At 53.9% G+C, this 23,205-nt stretch overlaps 2 protein-coding genes across 5 annotated transcripts; one reads left to right on the forward strand and one right to left on the reverse strand.

The window, feature by feature from the left end:
- Nucleotides 1-1,329: 1,329 nt before the first annotated feature.
- Nucleotides 1,330-10,516, reverse strand: CSDC2 (cold shock domain containing C2). 2 transcript variants are annotated; one of them, XM_075154065.1, is made up of 4 exons: nt 10,267-10,516; nt 3,795-4,060; nt 3,406-3,528; nt 1,330-3,141 (listed from the first exon to the last, which is right to left on the reverse strand). In XM_075154065.1, the coding sequence occupies exons 2-4, from the start codon at nt 3,968-3,970 to the stop codon at nt 2,979-2,981; spliced, it is 462 nt and encodes a 153-aa protein (XP_075010166.1). In that variant the 5' UTR covers nt 3,971-4,060; nt 10,267-10,516; the 3' UTR covers nt 1,330-2,978. The 2 variants fall into 2 exon arrangements, with proteins under 2 accessions (XP_075010166.1, XP_075010158.1); XM_075154057.1 differs by lacking the exon at nt 10,267-10,516 and adding an exon at nt 5,947-6,309.
- Nucleotides 10,517-15,622: 5,106 nt separating this feature from the next.
- Nucleotides 15,623-22,735, forward strand: POLR3H (RNA polymerase III subunit H). 3 transcript variants are annotated; one of them, XM_075154212.1, is made up of 7 exons: nt 15,623-15,694; nt 16,099-16,226; nt 17,484-17,580; nt 19,208-19,294; nt 20,301-20,364; nt 20,993-21,200; nt 21,877-22,735. In XM_075154212.1, the coding sequence occupies exons 2-7, from the start codon at nt 16,116-16,118 to the stop codon at nt 21,928-21,930; spliced, it is 621 nt and encodes a 206-aa protein (XP_075010313.1). In that variant the 5' UTR covers nt 15,623-15,694; nt 16,099-16,115; the 3' UTR covers nt 21,931-22,735. The 3 variants fall into 3 exon arrangements, with proteins under 3 accessions (XP_075010313.1, XP_075010324.1, XP_075010333.1); XM_075154223.1 differs by having other exon boundaries at nt 15,684-15,979; XM_075154232.1 differs by lacking the exon at nt 15,623-15,694 and adding an exon at nt 15,701-15,795.
- The last annotated feature ends 470 nt before the right edge of the window (nt 22,736-23,205 follow it).

Genomic DNA, 23,205 nt, shown 5'->3' on the forward strand with positions numbered 1-23,205 from the left:
GTCAGCAGGATCTCTAGAGAACTTGGTGGTGGGTGAAGAGCAGGGCCTGGCCCTGAGGGCATGAGGCACCATGGTGGCCTTGGAGGTTGAGATGCCTTGCATATTTGAAGGGAAGGGCAGGCTCTGTTCAAGGCTGCTCCTGATGGCAGCACATCCCTTGTCCCTTGCTCAGGGTGGGAGCAGTTGCAGGGCGAGCAGGGCAGAGGCAGGAATGACCTTCGAGGCACCAGCCATCGCTTTCTCTGCTCAGGAGCTCACTGTGCATGGGTGAGATCAAGCTCAGGAACCTTCCCCGTTCCTGTCTCTGTCTTACACCAAGCTTGGGCTAATTGAGGGCACCTCCCACCAGGAGACCCTGTCCTGCTGGAAGGATGAGGAGGAGGATGGCATCAGAAGCAGCTGGGGCAGCCCCAGGGTCTCAGAGCCACAGAATGGTTGAGGTTGAAGGGACCTCTGGAGCTCATCTTGTCCCACCCCCCTGCTCAAGCAGGGCCACCGAGAGCCCAGGCTGCCTGCCCTGTGTTTTTGTGGGCAGGGATGAGGCACAGCACTGGGGTGGGAGCCCTACACCGAGGGGACGGTGCACGCCTGTCCCTGCGACCCCTTTGCCATGATGCTGCTCTCCCGGTGGGTGCCCGTGGCGTGAGTGGGGGTTTCTCCCCGCGTGTGCGTGAGTGAGTGGACGTGGCGGGCCCCACGTTGGGGACTGTCATGCCATATGGTTCCGTATCTGTGCAAGACGGACAGCTCCTGTATGGCTGATACCAACTGTTAAATAAGAAATATATTTAAATACATATATATATATGTATATTTAAAAAAAAATAAAATCAATCATATTAAGCAACAACATGCAGCGGTTGGAGGCAGCGTGTGCTTTGTGCCGGGCTCTGCTGGGGTGAAACGCAGCCAGACGGCAGGCAGCCGCACTTCGAAATCCCCGCAGCAGCAGGGGACCAGCCCCGGTCCTGGTCACCCATCCTGGTGGGCAGCAGCCTCCCGTCCTGGGCTCGGGGTCTGCTCCCCCCGAGCAAGGCTGGAGCACCTCGGGACACGTCAGGACATGCTGTGCGGAGGTGGGTGAGTCCGTCCTGCCACCTGGATAAATCCCTGGGCGCTCCAGGTCCTTTATCCGGGAGAGCCACCAGCATCACCACTGCGACACACGCACACAGGACAAAGAGCCGGGATGGGCAGGGCTCATGGGAAAGTCACTTTTAATGGTTTATTGCCAATGTTACAAAGGTTGACACAGGGTCAGACAGACGGGAGCCACACTAACAAGAGTTGTAAAAACACTAACAAGTCTAGGGTTTTAGTTTATTTCAAAAAAAAGGAGAGAGGAAAAAAAAAAAACCAATCAAACAAAGTTTGCCGTGGCCAAGTTGACTGCATGTCCCGGGGATGCTTGGGGCCTGAGCCGGCGTCACCGCAGCCCCTGAGTGAGCCGGGCTTCGGGTTGGCAGTGAGATGGGCTGCGGGGTCCCAGGGCAGTCCCCACGCCAGCCTGGGCTGGGGCAGCGTGCGGTGGTCCTCCCGAATCCACAGCTGTCCCGCATGGCACCAGCCTTGCCCCCTTCCTCTCCCCGCTTACGGCAGACCGCTGTCCCCACCGCAACAGCGGCAGCAGGAAAGGTGGAAAACGCCCCTCTCCATCAGTGCTGAGGACCAGCAGCGTCGGCGGCTCCTGCCAAGTGGGTGCTGGGGAGCCGGCCCTCGTCACCTACCCCGCTCAGGGGGCTGCTTGCCCTACTTCGAAATAAACCCCTTCAGATGCTGATAATCTCTGGAGCGTCGGTGCAGGCACCGTTTCCCTGGGGTCAGTTCAGGCCCAGCTGGGTGCATGCTGCCCCCGTCCCGCCGCCCTCTGCCCTGTCCCTCCCCGGGGCCGCAGGCGCCCGCCTGGCCAGGGTATGGCGGAGAAGACCAAAAACAAAGTTTGTGCTTTGTATATGAGACCCTGCCTACACCGAGGGGCTGGGGAGGAGGTGGCTGCGCTTGCCCCACGGCTGAGGCTACTCAAACCCCTCAGCCCCTCGCCCCCCCCGGCAAGCTACAGACGTGCACACACACGCACGCGCACACACGCGCACGCGCGTGGGAAGGGGAGTCCCCAGGGGGCTGGGGGGACAGGGGGAGGAGAAGGAGAAGGCAGCCATCTCCCCAAAACCTCGTCAGCACCAAGCCAAGAAAAGTGCGTTACCGGCCCGGCGGCGGCGGGGAGCACAGAGGTACCAAGTGCACCCCTGTCCCACGCCCAGGCACAGCCCCCTGGGCACAACGCCGAGTGCCCCCGGCACCCTGCCAGCAGCCTTTGCCCCTTAAAACTAAATTTTTTCTTTCTCTAAGCCACTCGCCTCCCCATGGCACCGCTGACCTGAGATCTTTTGATGGAGGGACATGGCTTGGGTGGGTGCCGTGAGCTGCCAGCGATGGGGATGGGTCTCAGCCACCCAGTCCTCGCACAGTGATACGCCGCCCCACGCCGCCCCGTTTCCCCCCAGCCCCACGGCATGCCCCACTGCTGCCGTGTGGTGGGCAGCGGGACCAAGCGGGGTGCCTGTCTTGCCAGAGTGGGGTTCAGGAGGACGAGCCGAGCCCCCTCAGCCAAGCCCTGGCCCCCTCCTGCTCTCAGCACCTGCTTCAGACCAGGGCAGGCGGGGGGCCAGGGTGTAGGACGGGTTCCCCTGCTCCCCATGGCCTCGAGGGCAAGGAAGGGGACATGGGGCTCGGCGCTGCCCCCAGAGCTGGGGGGCGGCAGGGGAGGTCTCTGCTTCCCCCGTCCCCCTCGACAGACACTTACAAACACACACAGAGAAAGGAAACCGTAACCTTATAAAAGACACCAAACGCAAACGCCTGCGTGTTTGGGGGCAGCCCCGACCCCATCGCCACCTCGGCTCCCCCCGCGTCCCCCCACGAGCGGCCGGGCAGGCTTGCTCCGTGGGGCTGAGTGGCCGGTGGCCTCCCCTGGGCGCCTAGGAGCCGATGATCTGGCCAGACCATGTCTCGTGCTTCGTGTGGGGTGCCAGGTTGGTGAGGACCACCTCCACCGCCTGGAACTTCTGATTCTTGGGAGGGATGGGGCAGACCTTGTACGTCACCTCGTCCCCCTCCACCGGGACGTACTCCCCCTCGATGCTGTGGGAGAGGAGAGGAGAGGCAGTGGGGCTGAGGCCAAGAGCCAGACCCCCGCCCTGGACCACCCAGCACCAAGGAAGGCACTTGACCCATCAGCTGTGCCTTGGGAAAGAAAACCCATCGGCGATGGGGGGTAGAGGACAGACAGAGCCCCATCCCCACCCCATGGAGACACCCCCCCCACCCAGCCCACGGGTCTCCAGCCCCATGCTGATGACACAGCTTCCCCAGGGTGTCCCGGCACCACACAACCCCCAGACTTACTCAGACACGTGGACGAAAATGTCCTCTGTGCCGTTCTCGGGGGTGATGAACCCGTGACCCTGGGAGCGAGAGAACTGCTTGCAGACGCCCTTGAAGATGGGGCCGGCGGAGGCACGAGCTGTCCTGCGGGAGGAAAGGGACGGAGATGTCTCACCGGTGGCACTCTCCCGGGGGGCAGCACGGGGAGAGGTTTGCTATGAAAACACGGCGTTCCCTGAGACAGCGCATGGCACCCACCCACAGCGGGCAGGTGGGTGCGGTGATGCCGGGCGCCACGATGGCGACATGCACCAGGTGTGAAGGGTTCTGCAGGTGCTGCTGGTGACCACGGTCCCCTCTCGGCTTAGCCGGACAGTCCCAAGCCTGCTCGCTGCGTGCCGGGTACTTACGCCGAATAGGTCCTGGTCCTCTTGGTGGGGAGGGGGCTGGGCAGGTCCCTCAGCAGGAGGTTGCCCCGCTCCCAGATGCGGCTGCCCTCCCGCTGGAAGGGGAAGGTGGGCCACACCGGCGACTTGGGGGAGTGCAGGGGCGGCACCGCCGGCGGGGCGCTGGGGTCCGACGACATGGTGGGGCTGGCAGGCTCCTCCGTTTTGGGGATGGGCGGGCGGGCAGCAGGAGAAAGGGCACCCAGGCGCACGGGTCTGCTGCCTGTGACCTGGGGAGCAAAGGGGGGGTGGTTACAGGCCCCCTGGGGGGGGCTTTTGGCGAGGGCAGTTTGCCGTCAGGAATTGCTCCCTCTGCTCCCGGCCCCACATGTGTGGGGGCAGGCAGCATGCCGCCGGCCTTCGGTACTGGCATCAACTCCTGGCGCTGGCAATCGCCCTGGGAAGCCCAACCCAGCTTGGAGCAACCCGGGATGTTCTAGCAAATCAATCCCAAGGGAAGGAAAGAGCCTGGTCTGTGGCTTCCTCTTTCATTTTCCAGGATAATCCCACATATTAGAGATGAAGTCACTAAAAAGCACGCCCTGGGAGAAGAAGCAGCTTGAGCGTGGACTGCCACAGGCAGGGACCATTTTGGGAAGGATGCCCACACACTGCCAGTATGCCCAGGCCCTCAGCCCCGGTTTCTGAGATCTCCCCCCAGCCCGAGATTTCTGCTAAAAGGGTGAAGGAAAAAGGCTGAGACAACAGGTAGGTCAAGATCAGGGGTCTGAGGTCTCCCCACCGCTGGAGGTTGCCTCAGCGCTATGAGATTTAGGACTGAATCCCAAGCCCAGCCAGCGGCTCGGGCACATCCCTACGGGGAAGGGAGGCTATTGAGGGGCCGCCGGCAGCACACACACCCCTCAGGCGCCGCAGATGAGCCACGACACAAGCACAACCTCCTGCCGCTGCGGTCATCAGGCTCCAGCTTTTGGCTGGCATCACGCGGTTTGCAAGGAGTTAAAGCCCCAAAGGGCAGAAACCCCACAACCTTTGGCTGTGACGACCAGGTCGCCTGCTGAAGAGCAGGAGCCAGAGCAAGTGTGGGCATGGCTGTCCTCACCAAACCACCCCGAGCATGAAATTGGGGGGGTTGTGCATTTTTAAGCCTCCCAGCGAGATGCTCTGGTGCGTGATCAGCACTGCAGCCGCTGGCTCAGAAAGCCTTTGCTTTGCCGATTTCTCTTCCCATCAATTGCTGCATCTGATGCCGGGTGCCTCTGTCTCGGGGTGCCCCACGCCAGCAGCTGCTTGGGGGCACCTCTCTTTGAGGGCGCTGGGTGGGGGCTCACCCCTCTCCATCACCCCTCAGGCTTGGGGGTTTCCCCATCGCCCAGAGTTGAGGAGCCCGACATCCCATGGAGTTACCGTCCCCTTCCCTGCCACCCCCTCCAGCCCTTCGCGCCCCGCTGGGGCGTGCGGCATCTTTTGGGATGACACCTGCACACACCGGGAAACCCAGAGAATATTTAATTTGGTTTCTGACTCACCCGCGGCCCCTTGAGACGCGGAGGCCATGCGAAAGGGGGTCACCTCCGCTCTGAAATTAGCAGGCACCAAGGACATGGGAAAAGGTTTCTAGAGCAGCTAAAGTTTCGGGGAGGGACCAGGTGACTCCTGTTCCCCTCGTCCACCTCTGCTTGCTTCCCTTGCCAGGGGGTCTGCCTGCCACCGGGTCCCGACTGCTGCCAGTCCAGCTTTGGTGCCCATCCAGGCCTCAGCTGGCCCCTCTCAGCCCTGCAGAGCTTCACCCGGAGGTCCAGGCGGCAGAGCCCACACTAGAGTCCCACCCCAAGGCAGAAGCCACCACTTTCCTCCCGCCCTCCGAGACGACTTCCAGCCGCGGCCGCAAACCCCTCCAAAACACCTCTCCCCTCGCTGGCTTCCCATCCGCCCCCGCACCAAACCCTTCATGCGCTTCAGCAGCTCCTCTCTGCCATGCAGCAACTGGAGCACACGCATCTGCCTTCTGCTCCACGGCCCACCCCGCAGCGGGGCTGCTCGGCTCCCGGCCCGCCGGGCTCAGCATCTCCTGCCGCCATGCCCAGGCTCAGCATCTCTTTCCCCCATGCTCAGGTTCAGCATCTCCTTCTCCCATTCCCAGACTCAGGCTCACCATCTCCTTCCCCCATGCCTGAGGAGCTCGGAGAGGCTCAGGGAGCACCCAAGCGAGACACCCAAAAGCCGGGGCAGCCACCAAGCTGCTTCTCTGCTCCATCTGTGCGACCCCTCCGACCGCCCTGCCTGCGCTGGCGAGCAGCCTGGCCGCTTTTGGGCAGCAAAAAGCAATGTGGTCCTCAAGCGTCGCTGCAGGATCTGGTGCCTTCCCAGGAGGTGTCAGGGCTGGACGAGTGGGACAATTTGGGAGAAGCAGCCCTCGGATCTCTGCCACATCATGGAGCTGCCGCTATGAAAATGGCTTCACCACAGCGTGCCTCCTCTGTGTGCGCTTTCGCTGACGAGGCCTTTCGGTTCCCCCACCAGATTGGAGACAATGGAGGGTATTTAATCTGAATAACGATGCTTGAAGCAAACTATTAGTATGCTGAGGGAGTTGGTTGGCGCCGGGAGAAAGAGTTTCCTCCGGCGGGTCCACAAGCGGCTGGAAAAATGGAAGTTTCCCAGAGGCAAAAGAAAAATAAGAGGTGAAGGGGAAAGGGCGTGCAAGAGGGGAACCTTGCAGGGACAAAATGGCGTGGGCAGATGAAATGGCAACCGAAAGTGGGTTTGCCCCAGGTTCACCTGTGGGTCCAGCCCAGGCTGGGGTGCCCTGGAAGGCTCCCTGGTTCGGGGGATGAGCGGTGGTGGGGAGCAGGAGATGCTGGGCTTCGCTGGGGGAGAGGAGGCAGACAGCTCGCTCCTGAGGCCCAAGGGCAGCAGCGGAGGGTCCCCTCCTGGGGCTGCCGTTTGCCCTCACGTGGGAGAACAAGCCCCCCAGAGACACTTTGGGGGGCTCCAGCTGGCCCACGGGGATGTGGGAGAGAGCCCTGGAGTGGGGCGGCAGCTCACCGGGATGAGCACGGGGACAGGGCACAGCAGGGCTGTGGGATCTCCATCCTCGGGGGTAGGCAACCGCCCCGGACGCGTCCCTGAGCAGCCTGCTCTACCTGACATTGCACCTAACTCCTCCCTGGAGCAGGGGCTGGAGCAGAGACCCCCGTCCTGCAGCCATGCCAAGGCTGGCTCCCACGGCGAGCAGCGCTCTGCCCCGCTCCAGCGCCCGGCTCGTGCACTCCAAATTTGGGGGTCAGCCTTGGGGCCCGGCGGCTGAATGCCCAGCTTTGCCAGTGCCGGTGAAGCTGAGGCTGAGCGGGAGCTTTGGCACCACGGGGGGCTCCGGGGCGGTACCCTGCCTCCCACCTCATTTAAATCCCCGCAGCAAACAAAGGGACCGAGGAAATTATTAAACTCACAGCAAAAGCAGGCTGAGAGAAGAGGGGAGACATGAGTGTGTCCTCACTGATCTCTCCTCCCCTCCCAGCCCAGCCGGAGAGCAGGAAAAGCCTCTCCTGTCTTTCTCTTCCCTCCTTGTGCTCCACCCCACCATCTCCACCCCAGCCCTCTCTCCATGCTACAGCCCCAGCAGGCAACAAGGAGCGGGCACCTGGGGCACGAGGGGCATTTTCTCCCTCTCCTCTGTCGCCAGCAGTCATGCTAACCTCCGCCAGGGCCGAGAGCATCTCTCCCCACTCCGCATCTCTCCCAACCTGGCAGACACTACCCACGACACCATGTCCACCCCACGCACGTATACGGTGCAGGGACGAAATCCGGGTCACTGGAGGAGGCGAGCAGAGGCTGCAGCAGCCCGGCTCTGCCGCGGGGTATCTGAAGCTTTTCCAGCGTAACCCCCGCTCCGCTGCTGCTGCTGGACCTCCACCTCGCTCCTCCCTGTCTTCCTTTGGTAGCTTTGCTCCTAGGGTCCCCCGGGGTGACAATCCTCTGAGTCAAGGACGTGTGTAAGCAGCACCCAGCCCAGCGCTCCCTGGAAGGATGCTCTTCTTAAAAAACACCCCCCACCCCGTCCGTTTTCACCCCTCCCCAAAGAAACCATCTCAGAGCGAAACCCCAGAGCCCTCTGGTTTCCTTCAGCAGAGGCAGCCAGCTTTGCTTTTATATTTTTCGGAGGGGAGGCTTCCGAGCCGAGCTGACAGTCGGGAGCGCTCACAGGCGAAGGCAGGAAACCCAGGCCAATTAAGGCAGACAGGCAGTAGACACATCAGCTTTTATCTCGAGATCCAAGTACCCCATTCATCACCAGCGACTGAAAGGTCTGAGGTTTATCAAATAACATCACTGTCTCTCTCCCTCTCTTTAAAGCCAAACATATTGAATTGGGTGCTGGCTGTGACCTTGTTTAACTAAACAGCCTTTCAAGGTCCCCCAGAAGGGGGGAAGGAGCTTTTAGAAGAGGCACCAGCCTCTGTCTGCCACTCCCCGTTCATTAGCGGCAGCGAAGAAAAACCCCTCACGCGTCCCTCGGCCAGGCGGGGGAATACATATTTAATTGGCTTAATCGCCCTCGGCGAGTCGGCCCTCCCGCGCGGCACTTCTTTGTGCTCCTTCCCATCCACCAGAACCCCTGGGCTGCCCACGATGGACGGATGGACGGGCGGCCGCTCTGCTGGGGGCTGTCATGCTCTGGCTCTGGACCGTGACCTTTCGGCCGGCCCGCCATCGCCTTTATGGGCCGTTTCCTTTCACGCTGCTGCGTCCCTCTGCAAATCCCCGGCTCGGATGCTGTCTGTCACCATGCTCGGGTCTCCCGAATGCCGCCGCTCCCCCCACCCCAGCTGAGGAGCTGAAGGCTATTTTCCTTCTGCTGCCTTTTCCAGCGAGCTCCCGCAAGGGCTCGTCCCTGCCGCTCGCCATCACCTTTTCTCCATCCCCCGTGACTGCCAGTGCCCCCAGTTTAGGAGACAGGTTTACTTCTCCGCTCCTTCCACCCTAGTAGCAAAAAGGTCTCTGTATGTCAAAAAGACACCCCATCTCCACAGCCGGCTGCCGGCAGCCATCTCCTCACCCCACGGAGCAGGGAAAGCCATGTTCTGGCCCGCCGCCATCCTTGGGGAGGCTGATGCCCCCCCAGACCCAGCCTGTCTAGACACGGGCTGAAACAGAGAAGAACTACACCCCTCCAGATGCAGGAGCGTGTCCCCAGAGCTCGATGCAAAAACAAAAATCCCATTTTTCAGCTGCTTGGCACATTCACGCGCCAAGGGACCCACCAACAACACTGTGGCCAGCCGAGATCCCGAATCGGCATCTCCCGGGGGGCTGCCGTAAAGGGCAGGAACCAGCTGGGGAACCGGGATGGCTCCAGGCAGGGGTTACCACAAGCAGGGCCACCACAGCGCTCGCCAGGCTACATTTCTCCATCCTCCCTTCCTCGGAGAAGGCTCACAGCCTCGGCGTCTGGCAGGTTTTTATAAATGCTGTCTCTGTCCGATGCTAATGAAAGCCCCTCAGCCTCCCCTTTTTTGGTTACCAGATCATGCTGTTAGGAGTTAAATACCAAGCAAAGCAATTTCCTTGCCTACCCTGCGTGTTAAAAACCGCTTGGCTGAGACAAATTACTATAGGAAAAATAAACTAGGCGTTTTTTGGGGAACACACACTGACAGCGTCCCCTCCCCAGCTAAGCCAATCACGCTCACAACTCCAGGGATCTTTGCTGAGATAGTCTCGCCTACGATACAGCCTGCTTAGCGCTAAAATATGAATGTCACCTTTATGGATCGATTATAAAAAGCTCCCTTAGTCAGTGCTGGGCTGCCCAATTCTCGGGGAGGCCATGGGGGAGAGCAAGCAGGCTGCCAGATGCAAAGGGGAAGCAAAGGAAGAAGCCATCATGGAGGCTTGATTTACCTTTTAAGCATATATGCATAATCATTACTCCCAAATACCAAGTTTATGGGATTTTTTTGTTTTGTTATGGGTTTTCTTTTTTATTAGAATAGTGTCTGTTCAAAGACCTGGCGCAAATGTCCTCGTCCGCGTCCTTCCTTCCTCCTTTGTGGGTCTAACTTGCCGTCTGCAGGAATGAATAGTGCAGCCAGTCCCAAAGAAACCCCAATTCAAGCCCCCATCATTATCAGTCCACTTTAATAAAACAGATTTTTTATAAATCACCTCCCCCCCACAGCAATCAGAGAGCTGAGTCCCAGCTGATCTCAGCCCTCCGTGGCAAAGCCCTGGTTCTTTGCCCCCCAGCCAAAGCAGACATGTAACGCCGCCGCCACCACCCCCAGAGGAGTTATTGTTCCTGAGGCTGGTGGGGAATAACCAAACCGGAGGAGGGAAATCACGCTTCGCCCTCGCACCTCTCTGCCATCAAAAGGAAAAAGCAGGTTTGAAAGAAAAAGGCGGTGCGCGAAGTTTAACCTCCAGCTACAATAGCCCGGGCAAGCTGGATGGCCATTGTGCCTCCCCTTACCTCCTTAGCAGTGTCGGGCTCCCTGGAGCTGCGCTCTGCAAAGCATCGGTGCGCGCCGGGGCCGAACGCTCCTCCGCTACCTTGCGAGGAGCAACGGTCTCGCCTGCAGCCCGGCTCTGGGGGGCTTTCTCCGGCTGGCTGCCTGCCTGCCGGCTGCCCGCTGATGGATCTGCGGTATCTGATGTGTGTATGATGTACGCCTCGCACACACACGCATCCGCACGCCTTCCCCTGACGTCAGGGCCAGGCCAGGGGGAGCGGGCAGGTGGGAGGGATCAGCCTGGTCATTTCTGAGCTAGGCTTAAAGGAGCAAGTCTGTATGGGGGGCCGGAGGGGACGAGGGTCGGCTGCGGGGGGCTGCATCGCTCCGGTTACGCAAAGTGACGCGTGTCAGTGGCACGGCCGGACGCAACGGGGCAGCCCCACGGACTGCAGGGACAGTGGAATGGGGGGTGGGAAACCACCGGAGGGGGGGATGGGGCCAGGAGGCCAGGTCTGGATCAGGATGGATCCCCCGCGATGGATCAAACCTCTCCCCTGTCACCTCGAGCTGGTGCCGCGGCAGCCACTCTCCCTGCCTGCCCAAGCCTGCAGCCCCCTGGCACCCACGGGTGCCGCAGTCACCCCCGGCACAGCAGGGGAGCACGGGGGGCACATGCCGCAAATCCGCCCTACCACCCTGCTCCCTTGCTCCAGGCTCGCAGCCGCCACAAACCCTAAGGGTCTAAGGGTCTCATTTCTAGCAGTGCACTGTGCCAACCCCCTGACCCCAAAAGATCTTTCCTTTCTGTTTTCCCCTGTGCCGGCGTGACCGTGCTCAGGAGAGCCATCTCCGCGGGCAGAGGCAACGTCATAAATCGGCCCGAGACTTTCTCTCTTGGGAGCGCAGGACGATGCGATGAGGACAGGAATCAATCGTTTGCTGCGTCCGCTGGGGAATAGGGCGAGGAGTAATGGGGTTTAAATTGCAAGGAGCAAGACTGATGCTAGACATTAGGAAACGCTTTCTAACAGAACAGACAATTAATTACTCGAGCAGATTGCCTGGGGAAGCACCGGAGTCTCCATCACTGGAGGTTTTTAAGAACAGGCTGGGTAGGCATCCTTTGGGGGGAATTTAGGTGATATTGGGCTAATTTTGGAGCAGAAGGGTGGACTACACCAGCACCTTACCACGCAGGTCCCTGTGATGCTGGAATAAAATTTGCAAGAACCCTGAACAACCGTGGTGCAGTGTCAGTGCTGCAGGGGGCTGTCACGGGCGTCTTGTGATGTGGGGTGGTCGTAGGTTGCTTTTGGTTCCTTAAACATGACTCTTTCCTTGAGTCATTCCAAGTAGCTGAACGCAATGGTGCCAACCGGACCTGTTCCACCAACGACCCCCGGGGCTGCAGGGTTGTGTGGGAAGCCACGAGGCATGGCGCAGTCAGGAGACAGGGTCATGACTGCTCCGCCTGGCTGTATCCATCCATCTGGATACTTAGGAGTTGATCCGTGGCTGTCCCAGGGGCAGAGGGACCGGATCACAAAGCAGTTGTGTCTCTCCTGTCAATGAACTATAGTGCAGAAAAATGCTCCGTAGACAGAAGAGAGCAGCCCAGGGCAAGACCACCAAGAAGCATTGAAACCCCGAGTGCTGGTGGGTTCTGCCATTGCCCATCACACCCTGCTTGTGGCTTTTCAAGCAGTTTTCCATGACAAAACAGGACCCCCATTCACCCCCTAGAGACACCACAAGGCTCATCTCCCTAGTCTACCCTTCAAAACCTTGCAAAAGAAGGGGAGGACAAACCCAGCCAGCTCTCAGTCTCCAGTCTGAGTTTCTCCTGAGATGGCCCATCCCCTCCTGGGGGACAGCTCTACACATCCAGACCAGGAGGGTCCTGAGCTGGAAACAGCTGGAGGCCAGAAGAGTGCTGGGGACGTGCGGTATGGGCATGCCCTCTTCTTCCCCAGGCATTCGTTTAACATTTGTACATTGAATATCATAAATACCTGTACTTCCCCGCCTGATCTGTGGTACACCAGGGTTAGCTGTGTGCCCAGCTGCACGTGTTAAACAATATAAACTGAACAGAGGAGACGAGCGTCAGAACCTGACTCTCCCACGTAGTCACTAAAGGCTCTTGACGGAAAAGGCACAGGGAACCTGAAGTACATTTGACTGGAGTGGCTCTGGGCATGCGCTGCAGCAGAGGAGACAGAGAGTCTAAAGCATGCAAAAATGATAAAAGAAGAGGAGGGGAATCTTTGATCAGAGAGTGGGAGTGGGGGTGCCGGAGATGCCTGCAGAGACGGAAGCAAAGGCAGGAGCGTGGAGGACTTCGTACGTGAGAAGATAGATAATTCCTTTGGAGTCAATCAAAGTAGGGCCAAAACAGTCTAGAGGCAAATTACCACTCACCTCCTCCAACGTCCCTGAGCCAGTTTTCCCCAACACCCATGGGGATGTGGGGGCAGAGGAGATCTTAAAATAATTTGGGGGTTCCTTTCATTTTCCTCCCAGTTTCTGAGCCTTCAGGTAACTTCAAATAGTATTTTCCAGTTTTCCTGTACAATCGTGAGAATGAGAAATGTCTGGGATTTTCTGTGAGTGACAGAAAGGCCCTTGTGCAATCCCTGGATTCCAGCAGCTGAAGCTTCAAAAAAAACAGCAACCGAGAACCATGCTCCCAAATGCTGGAAAAGCCCCAATGCTGCTGAGAGAGACTCTAGAGACTTTATGGTTATGTATGAAAAAGGCACTGCGGATTTGTGGATATTCATTGTGTCAATGTTACTGGGACAAAAAGAGATCACTCAGCAAAATGAGGCTGGTCACACAATCTCCAACATCAAGATACCTTAGCTGCAGCGTTAAATATAGTGTAACTTTCAGCGCTATCAATAGCTGAGTTGAGACAACACCCATGTTTTACAGGGCAAAGTTTGGCTTTCGTTTATATTTTTACATTGGAGACGGTACTTATGAAATATGGAATTCCTCCAGGGAGAAAACCTAGGGGGTAACAGAGCAACATCTGTCACGTGTGCGAAGGCCCAGGCACACACCCCTTGGGATCGGGGGGGGTTGCCTGCAGAGGCTGAGGCTGGAAATCATTTCCCACAGCCTGTGATGTTACTGGTGGAGGCTGAGAAATTGCCAGTCAGACTCAGCTCTGGTGGTGTTCGTAGCCTGGTATCTAAGGCAATGAAGCTCATCCGACACTGCCATCGCCAGCTTTCTCTCCACACATTTCAATTCAGTTTCCTCAGAGTAGTATCAAAGCACTTGCAAGTTTCACCAAAATATGTAGCTGTGTAGAGAAGAAGAATCCTGTCATCCTCAGCAAGGAACAGCCTGCAGGGTTCAGCCCTTGTTGGCGATCATAGAGCTGATACAGAAGAGAGTGCTTCTGCATGCCCCCACCCGAGAAGAGTTTGCTTGGTGCCTGCACTTTACGAGACACCAAAGACCCAACCGTAAGACACAAGCCAGCAGGAAGGGAGGCCTCGCAGCCCCGCTGCTCACACAGTTGGTTTTTGGGGACTGCAGATCAGGCTGAAGGGAGAGGCATCTGCTTTGTATTGAGCACCCAACGGCCCCCAATGGGGCATGGCTATTGGAAGCATGAAAAACGTTAGCTCAAGGATGGGCTAGAAATGGAAGTGTGATATGACTCTGTCCAAACCCACTTCTCTCCATCTCCCATGTTCTCCCAGGTATTCAGCCTACTATTCCCTTGAACCCCTGCCCCTATTTAACCTTACAGTTCTTACGTACAAAAGCATCCAGAGTGCTCACCTTCCCAACATCAACAGTGTCTAACTTCTACCTCCTCGTGTGATACCAAGGCTATTTCTTCCCCTGCCATCAGAAGAGGGACAGGGTCAAGAACTATTCTCTCTTCTGAAAAAGTAGCTACAGATACCCGCAAACCTGCACTCCAGCTAAAAGTCAAACCTTGCGCTGCCAGACCTGCGTGAGACCAGGACAAAACAGCAAGGGATGTGACACGCGTGCCAGCAAAACTGTGCCGTGCCGAGATTAGCGCAGCCGCGACTGTAGCGCAGGAGAAAGAAGCCTTTGTAAGGCTCCCTGAAGTAGGACGAGAAGAGCAAGAAACGCTGGGGATTTGTGTTGAGGTGTTCTGATAGAGCGGTGTCTGCTGCGTTGGCAGCAGAGCTCCTTGCTGAGACGGTAGATGCTGCTTTTTTCAGGTGTCAGGGGAAAACTTGTTCCTGAGCCCCCCATTTAATACAAACATGCCAAACATGTGCAGACCAGCCATGTTTATTTTAAAAAAAAAAAAAAAAACAACCCAACAGTTCCTGGTGAAACGGGAGTAATTGCAAAGAGATCAGAAACTCCTTGGCCAAGACAGGTATCTCGTTAATGAGGCCTAGGCACGGTATTTGCAACCTCATTGTCCCCTTCCCACTGCAAGACAGCTCAACATTTAACGATTTCTCATCTAAAACACTCATTACTGTCCCACTACGCGCTGCTGGGGTGTGTGGGGGATGACATACTTAGCCTTTGCATCAAAGCCCTTATGCTGACAGTGCAGTTTTGACTGTCAGCCAGAGATGTTTGGTTTTCCTGGCAAATCTTTTTTTAAACACACTTCAACCAACCTCCTTTCATTTTTCCCAACAAATTTCAGACATTAGCACACCTCCTTTTCTACCATCCCTCATACTGCTTACCTCACTGCAGAACGCACCGAGGCCTGCAAAATCATACCATGGGGATTTTTTTCTGTAATTAACACTCAGAATAAATTATTCCAGCTCTACATGATGCCAATTTGTACCTGATAATAACCTTGATCTAAGTATTGGGCAGTCGCCGCCGTGAAAAATACCTTCCAGGTGCAAGGGGGCTGTAAACCCACCCAGTTTTGCTGTATAGGTAGGCAAATAGCTGAAGAATTGGCTCTCGGAGAGACACAAACTTTCATCTCTGCTGCCCTGTCGGGATTGAAGTTTAGGAAAACGGTAAGTGAAATGACAATAACTGCAATTGTGGATTGTTTCAGGTGAAACAATAGCCGCGCCACGGCAACCGCTGCCCAGAGGGCAGCCCGGAGAGACACCCGCGGGGGGGCGGCGCTGGTACAGAGCAGCCTTGCACAGGGCTGAAGGCCTTTCCACTTTTACATTGAACAAAACCACCGCAGCCCAGGCCCGCCGGGTCCGGCCCCGCATCGGGAGCGAAGGTACCGACCCGCAGGTAACAGCCCGCAGGTAACCTGCCGGGGCCCCGCCCCGCACTGAGGAGGGACAAAATGGCCTCCGTGCGGCGGGGCGGGGCGCGACAGGGTGTCCCGTGAGCGCTCCGCCCCGCGTCAATCAGGGCACGGCCCCGCCCGCCGAGAGCGATTGGCTGAGGCGCCGGAAGTGCCGTGAGGCCGGGGAGCGCCCGGCGGGGCTCCGCGTGCGGCAGGTGGGTGAGGGAGCGGCCGCAGCCCCGCCGGGCCGGGCGGGCTCACCCGCTCCCGGCCTGCCCGCCGCGCTCCTCCGAGCTGCCGAGCGGCGCGGCTGTTGGTGCGCTCCCCCCGCTCCCTACAACGGCCGTTGCCTGGCCGCCCACCCCCCACAGCGGTTGCGTGGCCGCCTTCGACCCCCCCTCTTCTCCCCCTCCCCCCCCAACGGCCGTTGGGGGGCCCCCACGTCCCCCTCCCACGCTTCCCCCGCCGTTTTGGGATAGCCAGGGTGCTGCCCCACAAAGGTCTGTCCAAGACGTTGGGGTGGTCTCCCAGGCCCGCCCCGCATCAGTTGTTGCGGGTCTTAGCTGCCCCTGCAGCGCTCCGGTTCCTGAGGCTGTTGGTGTCTTCTCTCTTTCCTCAGAGGCGCTCCCCGCCACCATGTTTGTCCTGGTAGAGATGACTGACACAGTAAGAATTCCTCCCTGGCAGTTTGAAAGGAAACTGAATGAATCCATTGCGGAAGAGCTAAACAAGAAATTGGCCAATAAGGTAAAGCGTGGGTCATGTACCGGTTGATGCAGGCATTATAACATCCCTGAGCGTTTCTTCCTTTTATTTGTTCCTAATGAGATGTGTGGGTGAGGTATCAGAATAGTTTAGATGTGAAGGCCATCCCCAGAGACGGAAATATCAGAGACTGTAAACAAAGAGACAGCCATGTATCATCTCAAAAGGGACTTTTTTCTAATGGCTAATGCTGTAATGGGAAGATACTGAGACGCCAGATGGGGCAGAGAAGCATGGAAGAGAAGTGAGAGTAACTGCTGGTTTGTATGTAGAGTAGCAATCTGAAACGCTGTCTGAAAAACAGATGCAAATGCATCCGGCCAATTAAATTGGATGGGATTTTAAAAAATTAATTTTCCCAATTCCCCAATAAATTGGGAATTTTAAAACAAATGTAGAACAGTAATACTGGAAGAGAAATGAAGGTGTTAGTAGCTGATTTGGTCTGTGCTTAGTACAGTGTGGCAATAAGAAGTTGGTCTTTGGTGCAGGATATGAAGAAGTGTTATGTCGTAGGCGAGGAGGTCACAGTTTCCCTGTGTAGCCCCTGGGACTGTGATTAGCATACGGCTTTCAGCATGAGGCAGGTGCAAATCTCAAAACACAGCCTGTGAATGGAGCTCAAAAGAGCAACCTGAAGTGATCGAGGGTTGTGAACAGCAGATTATACAGTCAGCTTATGAAAAGCAAAACTCTTCCCTCATCCACTGATGACTAGTAGGTGCCTCAAATTTTGTAGGCTCCGAATTCGTCTCAGAAGTAGCAGAGAAACCAAGAGTTCTCCTCATCTCTCCCCAGAACTAATATAATTTAAAACAAAGGCAAGCCTAGAGGCTTCTGAGAGTGTAATTCTAGTGAAAAGTATGTTTAGCCTTTGGACAAGCTGTGGGGCTGGTGAATGATGTCTGCGGGCAACTGTTTACTGTCTTGGCAGGTCAAGTTCTCTCATCGCTGACAATTACCCCAAGGGTTTCTGTTTGTGGGGGTGCTCTTTGCAGTGCCAATGAAAACACATCCTCCCATAACGCTTGAATAAGTTAGAGGTTCCCCTACAATGCAGTGTGGTTCGGGCTGGGGCTGTTGAAGGAGTGTACCAAAACAGCCTCCCTCCCATCTTGCCACCCTCCTGTTACCTTCTTTTGAAAAGATGTGCGCAGTGTATAAATTTGATGGTTTGCTTGATTTAACTTGGTGGGTTGCTTGATTTATTGCTTTTTAATTATTTTTTAATTTGAGCAGGTTGTATACAATGTCGGCCTCTGCATCTGTCTGTATGATATCACAAAGTTGGAAGATTCATACATATTCCCTGGAGATGGTGCATCACATACCAAAGGTATATTCTTGTCCTCAGTTATATAGTTTTGCAGAATATTAGTGATCTGGAAATGTAAACTAAGTTCAATTGGGAAAGTACGTTTAAAGGAACTTGCTCATAGCCATAACTCTGTTCCTGTTAGGAGGGCAAGAGGAACGTGGCAAAAGTCTCTTTCCTTTGCATTTTTTTGGGTACAAATACAGCTTTAAATAGCCAGTCCTGTTTGCCTTCTCCAGCAGCCCATCTCTGTTCTACAATTAGAGCCATAAGTGTGGGGTAAGGAAGGGGTTAATTTAATTTAAAATGATTGGAAATCTGCATGTAGAAAATAAGTTGTTCTGCATTTCTCCAGTATTTTTTCTTTTTGAAGCTTATTTTCCCTAGCTAGAATGTTGAAACATGTTTCTAAATATAACATTTGCACAGCATTTGATGCTTTTTCCTAGCTGGAAGTTTTGCTACGTTTTTGTTTGAGACTTAGACAGATCTGGTTCAGCATACATTTCTAGTGACTTTTTTTTTTAATAAGAAGTGACTAATTCTTTTACTTTGACTTTTGGCAAATCCGTCTGAGTAAAAATTGGAAGAAAATGCATAAAAGCAAATTTAATATGTTTTTTTCAGTTAAAATAAATTTCTTTAATCTGGAAAGAGATGCATTTTTTCTAGCTTTAATTTTCAATGTGGAAGCGTAGCTTGAGCAAATCAAATGTTTCCTGTTAGAAGAGAACTGGACTGACTGCGTGTGGTTCCCCTTGTCTAAATTTTAACTCCAACAGAACTCCCTGCAAATAAAAGCTTCTCTAATACTGAAGGAGGATGGCAGACTTTCCTGCTTGCTTTAATCTCCATTCAGCTTTTTAACTTAGAATTACTCCTTGAACTGAAACAAGTGAATATATTCTCTCTGAGCTTGGAAAAAAGTCTCCTGCTTTCAGAATCTGGGGTAGCACTTTAATAAATCCTGCTGTGTCTGCTAATAACTCTTTCTTTAATCTACTGGCTGATTTTATGTAAAAGAGGAGCACAGAGTATGTGCTAAAATTACGTTAAATTGCTCGAAACCATTGTTTGGCTAAGATTGTCTTAGTATAGCATTCTTACAGTTTATAAATTATGTTCGAAACATCATTTTATTTAACCTGGATGAAAAATGCAGTTATGTTAGAGAATCTTATTTACTCTGATAATATTTGAGAGCAAATATTTCATTTAAAGAAAGTACAGCATTGCTGACAAAGATAGAAGGAGCAGAAGTCTTATGCGAAAGTATAATTTCAACTGATATTCTTGGCCTTGAAGCATTGTGCAGGAATGCTCACATCATACCTAAAGCAGAGGTTCTGCTCCATGTTCTTCATTTATAGTTTCATTCTGTGAACTTAAACTCTTGCAAGCTTGAAGAGCAGAGAACAGGAGGCTGCTGATCAAGTGCTGTCACAACTCGTACAAAACAGTTAGGAATCAGAACTCTAATTCTCATTTTTCTGTCTAATCAGTACCTGTAAGGAAATTGTAAAAGAAACTGGGTAAGCATTTTAGAAGGCATATAGGGTGTGGGATTTTTTTTTAATGGCTGCCACCCTGTGGAAAGAGTGTAGTTCACGAACATGGACATAACATTAATGATCTGTTTTCTTTTAAGTGCATTTCCGCTACGTGGTCTTCCATCCCTTCCTGGATGAGATTCTGATTGGACAGATTAAAAGCTGCAGCCAGGACGGTGTTCACGGTAAACCGCATCTTCTAGGGGGATGTTAGGGACACACGAGCTGCGGAGCTCTGGGGTCTTTTGGAATACTGTGGTTTCGGGTTGTACAGTGCTGTCTGTAGGCTGGTTAGAGACTGTTGCTGGCCTCTAGCGCTGCTCTGACCTGAGGGTGGTTGGTAGTTTGAGCCTGGCAGCTTCCCCTGCCCTTGATGGTTTCGTCTGCGCTCCCCTTTCCTTCTGTCATTCACGTGCATGCCCAAAGGAGAACAGGCAAGCCCATCTGGAGCGTAGACTAGATTCGTTTTCTCGCTTCAGTTAACAGAACTTGTTTTTTTTTAAAAGTGGTAGTATCAGCTCATGTTGGTCTGATATCTCTTCCCTGTAGTTGTGTGCAAATTCACGACCGTTTCCTGTACCTGAAAACATGGCAGGGAAACGTCTATGTAAGCACAAAGTGCTGTCAGATTCATGGAATACATAACTGATGAGTTGCTTTCCTTTCTTGTAGGAGTCTTCCACGCAAACGAGCTCCTCTGCTCAGTTGTTAAGTTAGGACAATAAGATTATCTTGGCTGCATTTGTTGCTGAATTTAGGCATGTCCACTCTCTGATGAAATTCAACATCATGAAATCTCAAGGGGGAGGTGGGGGCTGTTGTAACTCTTCATTGGTCTTTATTTAACATGTTACATCTGTAATTTCTAAGCTCTTTTCTGTCACAGACCTCTATAGCATCTGACTCATTTCTTGGAACGCTTTCATTTCCAATCCTGCTCCAAACAGCCTTTTCCTTTCCCAGCGGGCATGAAGACTGTGCCCTCTGTTGCTGTATGTACTTTCAGCTGGGAGGTTGCTTTGCTGCCAACCGAAATTGAGCGTTGTGGCTCAAAGAATAATTCCTGCACGATCTCAGATGTCCTTCCTGAAAGAGGAAGGAGAATGAGTCTAGAAAAGCATTTTAGGAACTGCTGTGGTACATCATTTGCAAAGAATCATTTCAGTCTTAATCAAGTTCTTTTCTCCACAGTTTCTATTGGATTCTTTGATGATATTGTCATCCCACCAGAATCCCTGCAGCAGCCAGCTAAGTTGTATCCTTTGATCACCTTTGATAACTTTACTACTTCATTTCAAAAGATTGTGCAGTGCTGGCCCAACAGGCATTCACTACTGCAACAATGAAGGTGCTCAGTGGCAGAAGCTAAGCCGTTGTGTCGGGCAAGTCCCGCAGACTGTTATCACAGCTAGACAGGCCTCACGCTTATTAGGTTTTGCAGGATCATTGTGCCGGCCGATAGAAACGAATGGCAATGATGTCCCCCGAACAACCGCATCGTAATCCCTGCCTCTAGTCTCGGCTGCTGCTGAAGACAGGATGCCAGTTTTACCACATCATGTAATGTCTAGATAGATGGTGTGTCTAATATCCTTCCCTGTGGTAGGTGGGGTCGTCTTGGGTTTGAGGGGTTTTGTTTAGTTCGAGTTTTTTGGGGGGTGGGGGTAACCCCAACTCTGTCCAGCAGCATACACCTTGAAGCAGGAAAATAAGAAGCAGGACAGGGGTCCTGGACTGCACAGATGATAACCTAGGACAGCGCACCGCGGTTTGAGAAATAATTGTGAAAAGGCTTTGAATTGAGTCTATTCTCAAAACTGTCAGAAAGTGATCTGTCAGGCAGAATACTGATTGTTTCCATCCTTAACCCTTGGCGTGGCCAGCGATGAAGCAGAGCAGGTGTGGGTGTGGGAATATGAGACGGAAGAGGGGGCCCATGACCTTTACATGGACATTGGGGAGGAGATCCGCTTCCGAGTCGTGGATGAAACATTTGTCGATACATCACCAACAGGTCCGAGCTCGGCAGAGGCTTCCACTTCGAATGCCGCAGAAGAAGTCCAGAAGAAAGAGGCACCCTACACTCTTGTGGTAACTATGTGCATAATTCATACAGCCTTGTGAACGTTGTGGTTTATCCTATGTCTAAAATAGCATCCCTTTCCCAAGGAACTGACTGCTTTAAGCTGACTGAAGCAAACAGAGTCACAAAATGAAAGGAGTGGAAAAGGGGAGAAACGAGATTGTTCTTGTGGTCGCTCTGTGTTTGCTGTGTGTTTTCCTTGGAACACTTTGTGGTTGTTGGTGGAGTTCCCCCTGGGAGGCTGATTTTAAGCAGGCTGTGGATGCAGGATCTGCAGGTAGGAGGGAACACACAAGGAGCACGGAGCTGGGAGAACCACGCCAAGGTTTACACAGCAGCTAAACGGGCTTTCCCATGCGCTGTTTTGGCGTAAGGCCTACCTGAGTACAATGCAAGAGAAAGATGGATCTAAACCGATGAAAGCTGTGTTTTCTCACAGCTGGAGTACATTGGGACAGTCAGGAGGGGGAATGGGCAAGTGCTTGATTTTCAAGTGTTGAATGTTTGGTGTAGCGTTGACAAGGTTTAAAGGAGTCTGGGCAAGTGCTGGGCAGCCTCTGATAGGAAACAAAGTGAGTACCTCATCCATAACTTGGGGGGAGAGATTTTGTATTTTTATGTGTTTACTTCTGTATTCTTTATGCGGTTTAAAATTGCACGCTTTTTTCTTCTCTCTGTGAACAGGGATCAATCAGTGAGCCAGGCCTGGGCCTCCTGTCGTGGTGGACAAACAGTTAGCTGCAATCGGAGCCTGCTCTGCAGAAAGTCTTTCCGGTGGATGTTTGGGGGATTATGGGATCCTGCTGGTGCTCATTGCTCCTCTGAAGCTGAATGAGAAATTAGATCTGCCATTCTCTGTTTCCCCTTTAGCTTCCAACCTGCCAGACCGAGACAGTCGCTTTCAAGAAATGTCTTCACTGAGCTGTAGAAGTGAATTTACAGGCAACAAAAAGCCTTGAGCGCAGCAGCAACAAACTCAGCTGGAGCTTTGGTCTCCTGCCCTGGAGGGGAAACCAGGGAGGTCTTTACTTGCCTGAATTAAGAAGGGAGTTGACTTCAGTGAGTGAAAGCAGGAGAGAATGCCTGTCAAGACATACTGTTTCCTTGGGCTGAGAGCTTGGTCTCGAAGGGGTAGAAACCTGCCCTTCTTTTGATAGGAAATGGAGAAGGAACAGCAAAAAACTTGAATTAATAGAGGTGTGGCACTCTGCAGACCTGGAAGATGCTGCTGCTGGGAGGGCAGGGGAGGTGGTGGTGATGTTCTCCTAAGAATGGGCTCTTGGTCAGCCAAAGAGAACGGGAATGACAGTAGTTTACCCAAAAGTAGCTTAGACTCTGTGAAGATGACCACTGTGGAAAGCTACATGCTGCTTATTGTGCTGAATGGAAATACTTCATCGGGTGTGCTGTATTTATGTAGAATGAGCTCAACTTTGCAGGAGTTTGACTGAAAATACATAACTCTGAACTGAAACAGACCAAGGCTGCCTTGAGCACGTTAAATACTTGTTTGTGGGGGTGTGTTAATAAATAGTAAAAACCACACAGCCTGCCTTCCTGTACAATTTGTGGGGAAACTATTAGCTTCCTGCCTAGCAGGAAGAAAGAAGTTGCCTCCTGCGGTTTAGCTACTTGGATTTCAAGACAGACAGTGTTGAGACCAACACTCTGCTCTGCTCTAACAGCCAATAACACACAATTGCCATCACCCTCCCTGACAGCAGTGAAAGGAAAGGGGGGAACAAAACAGCGAGTAAAATCTATGCAGGGCCCATTGCCAAGAGAGGGATGTTGCACATAATTACAAAGCCAGCCACATTTGGCAGGAAGGGGCTGTAATTCCCTGGGATAGTGGGTCTGCTTAACCTCCAACTGTGAATACAAAGCCTGAGTCACCAGCGCCCTCCCTGCAGCGTCGTTAGAACCCCTTAATTCTGAACTGTTATTCCTGGTGCATTGCCCTAATTAAAAGGGAGCCTAGAATTCTTTAGGTTCACATAGTAACTGAGGTCC

The sequence above is a fragment of the Calonectris borealis genome, chromosome 1, assembly GCF_964195595.1.
Source record: "Calonectris borealis chromosome 1, bCalBor7.hap1.2, whole genome shotgun sequence".
In the NCBI taxonomy this organism is placed as follows: Eukaryota; Metazoa; Chordata; class Aves; order Procellariiformes; family Procellariidae; genus Calonectris; species Calonectris borealis.

Excerpts from the sequence above, each read along its gene's own strand:
- CSDC2 (XM_075154057.1), bottom strand. The coding sequence starts at position 6,048 with ATGGAGCAGAGAAGCAGCTTGGTGGCTGCCCCGGCTTTTGGGTGTCTC. Across the intron at positions 3,529-3,794 it reads AGGACCAGGACCTATTCGGC|GACAGCTCGTGCCTCCGCCG; the intron begins GTAAGTACCCGG and ends TTCCTCCCGCAG. Across the intron at positions 3,142-3,405 it reads ATTTTCGTCCACGTGTCTGA|CATCGAGGGGGAGTACGTCC; the intron begins GTAAGTCTGGGG and ends CCTCTCCCACAG.
- POLR3H (XM_075154212.1), top strand. The coding sequence starts at position 16,116 with ATGTTTGTCCTGGTAGAGATGACTGACACAGTAAGAATTCCTCCCTGG. Across the intron at positions 19,295-20,300 it reads CAGCCAGGACGGTGTTCACG|TTTCTATTGGATTCTTTGAT; the intron begins GTAAACCGCATC and ends TTTTCTCCACAG. Across the intron at positions 21,201-21,876 it reads AGGCACCCTACACTCTTGTG|GGATCAATCAGTGAGCCAGG; the intron begins GTAACTATGTGC and ends CTCTGTGAACAG.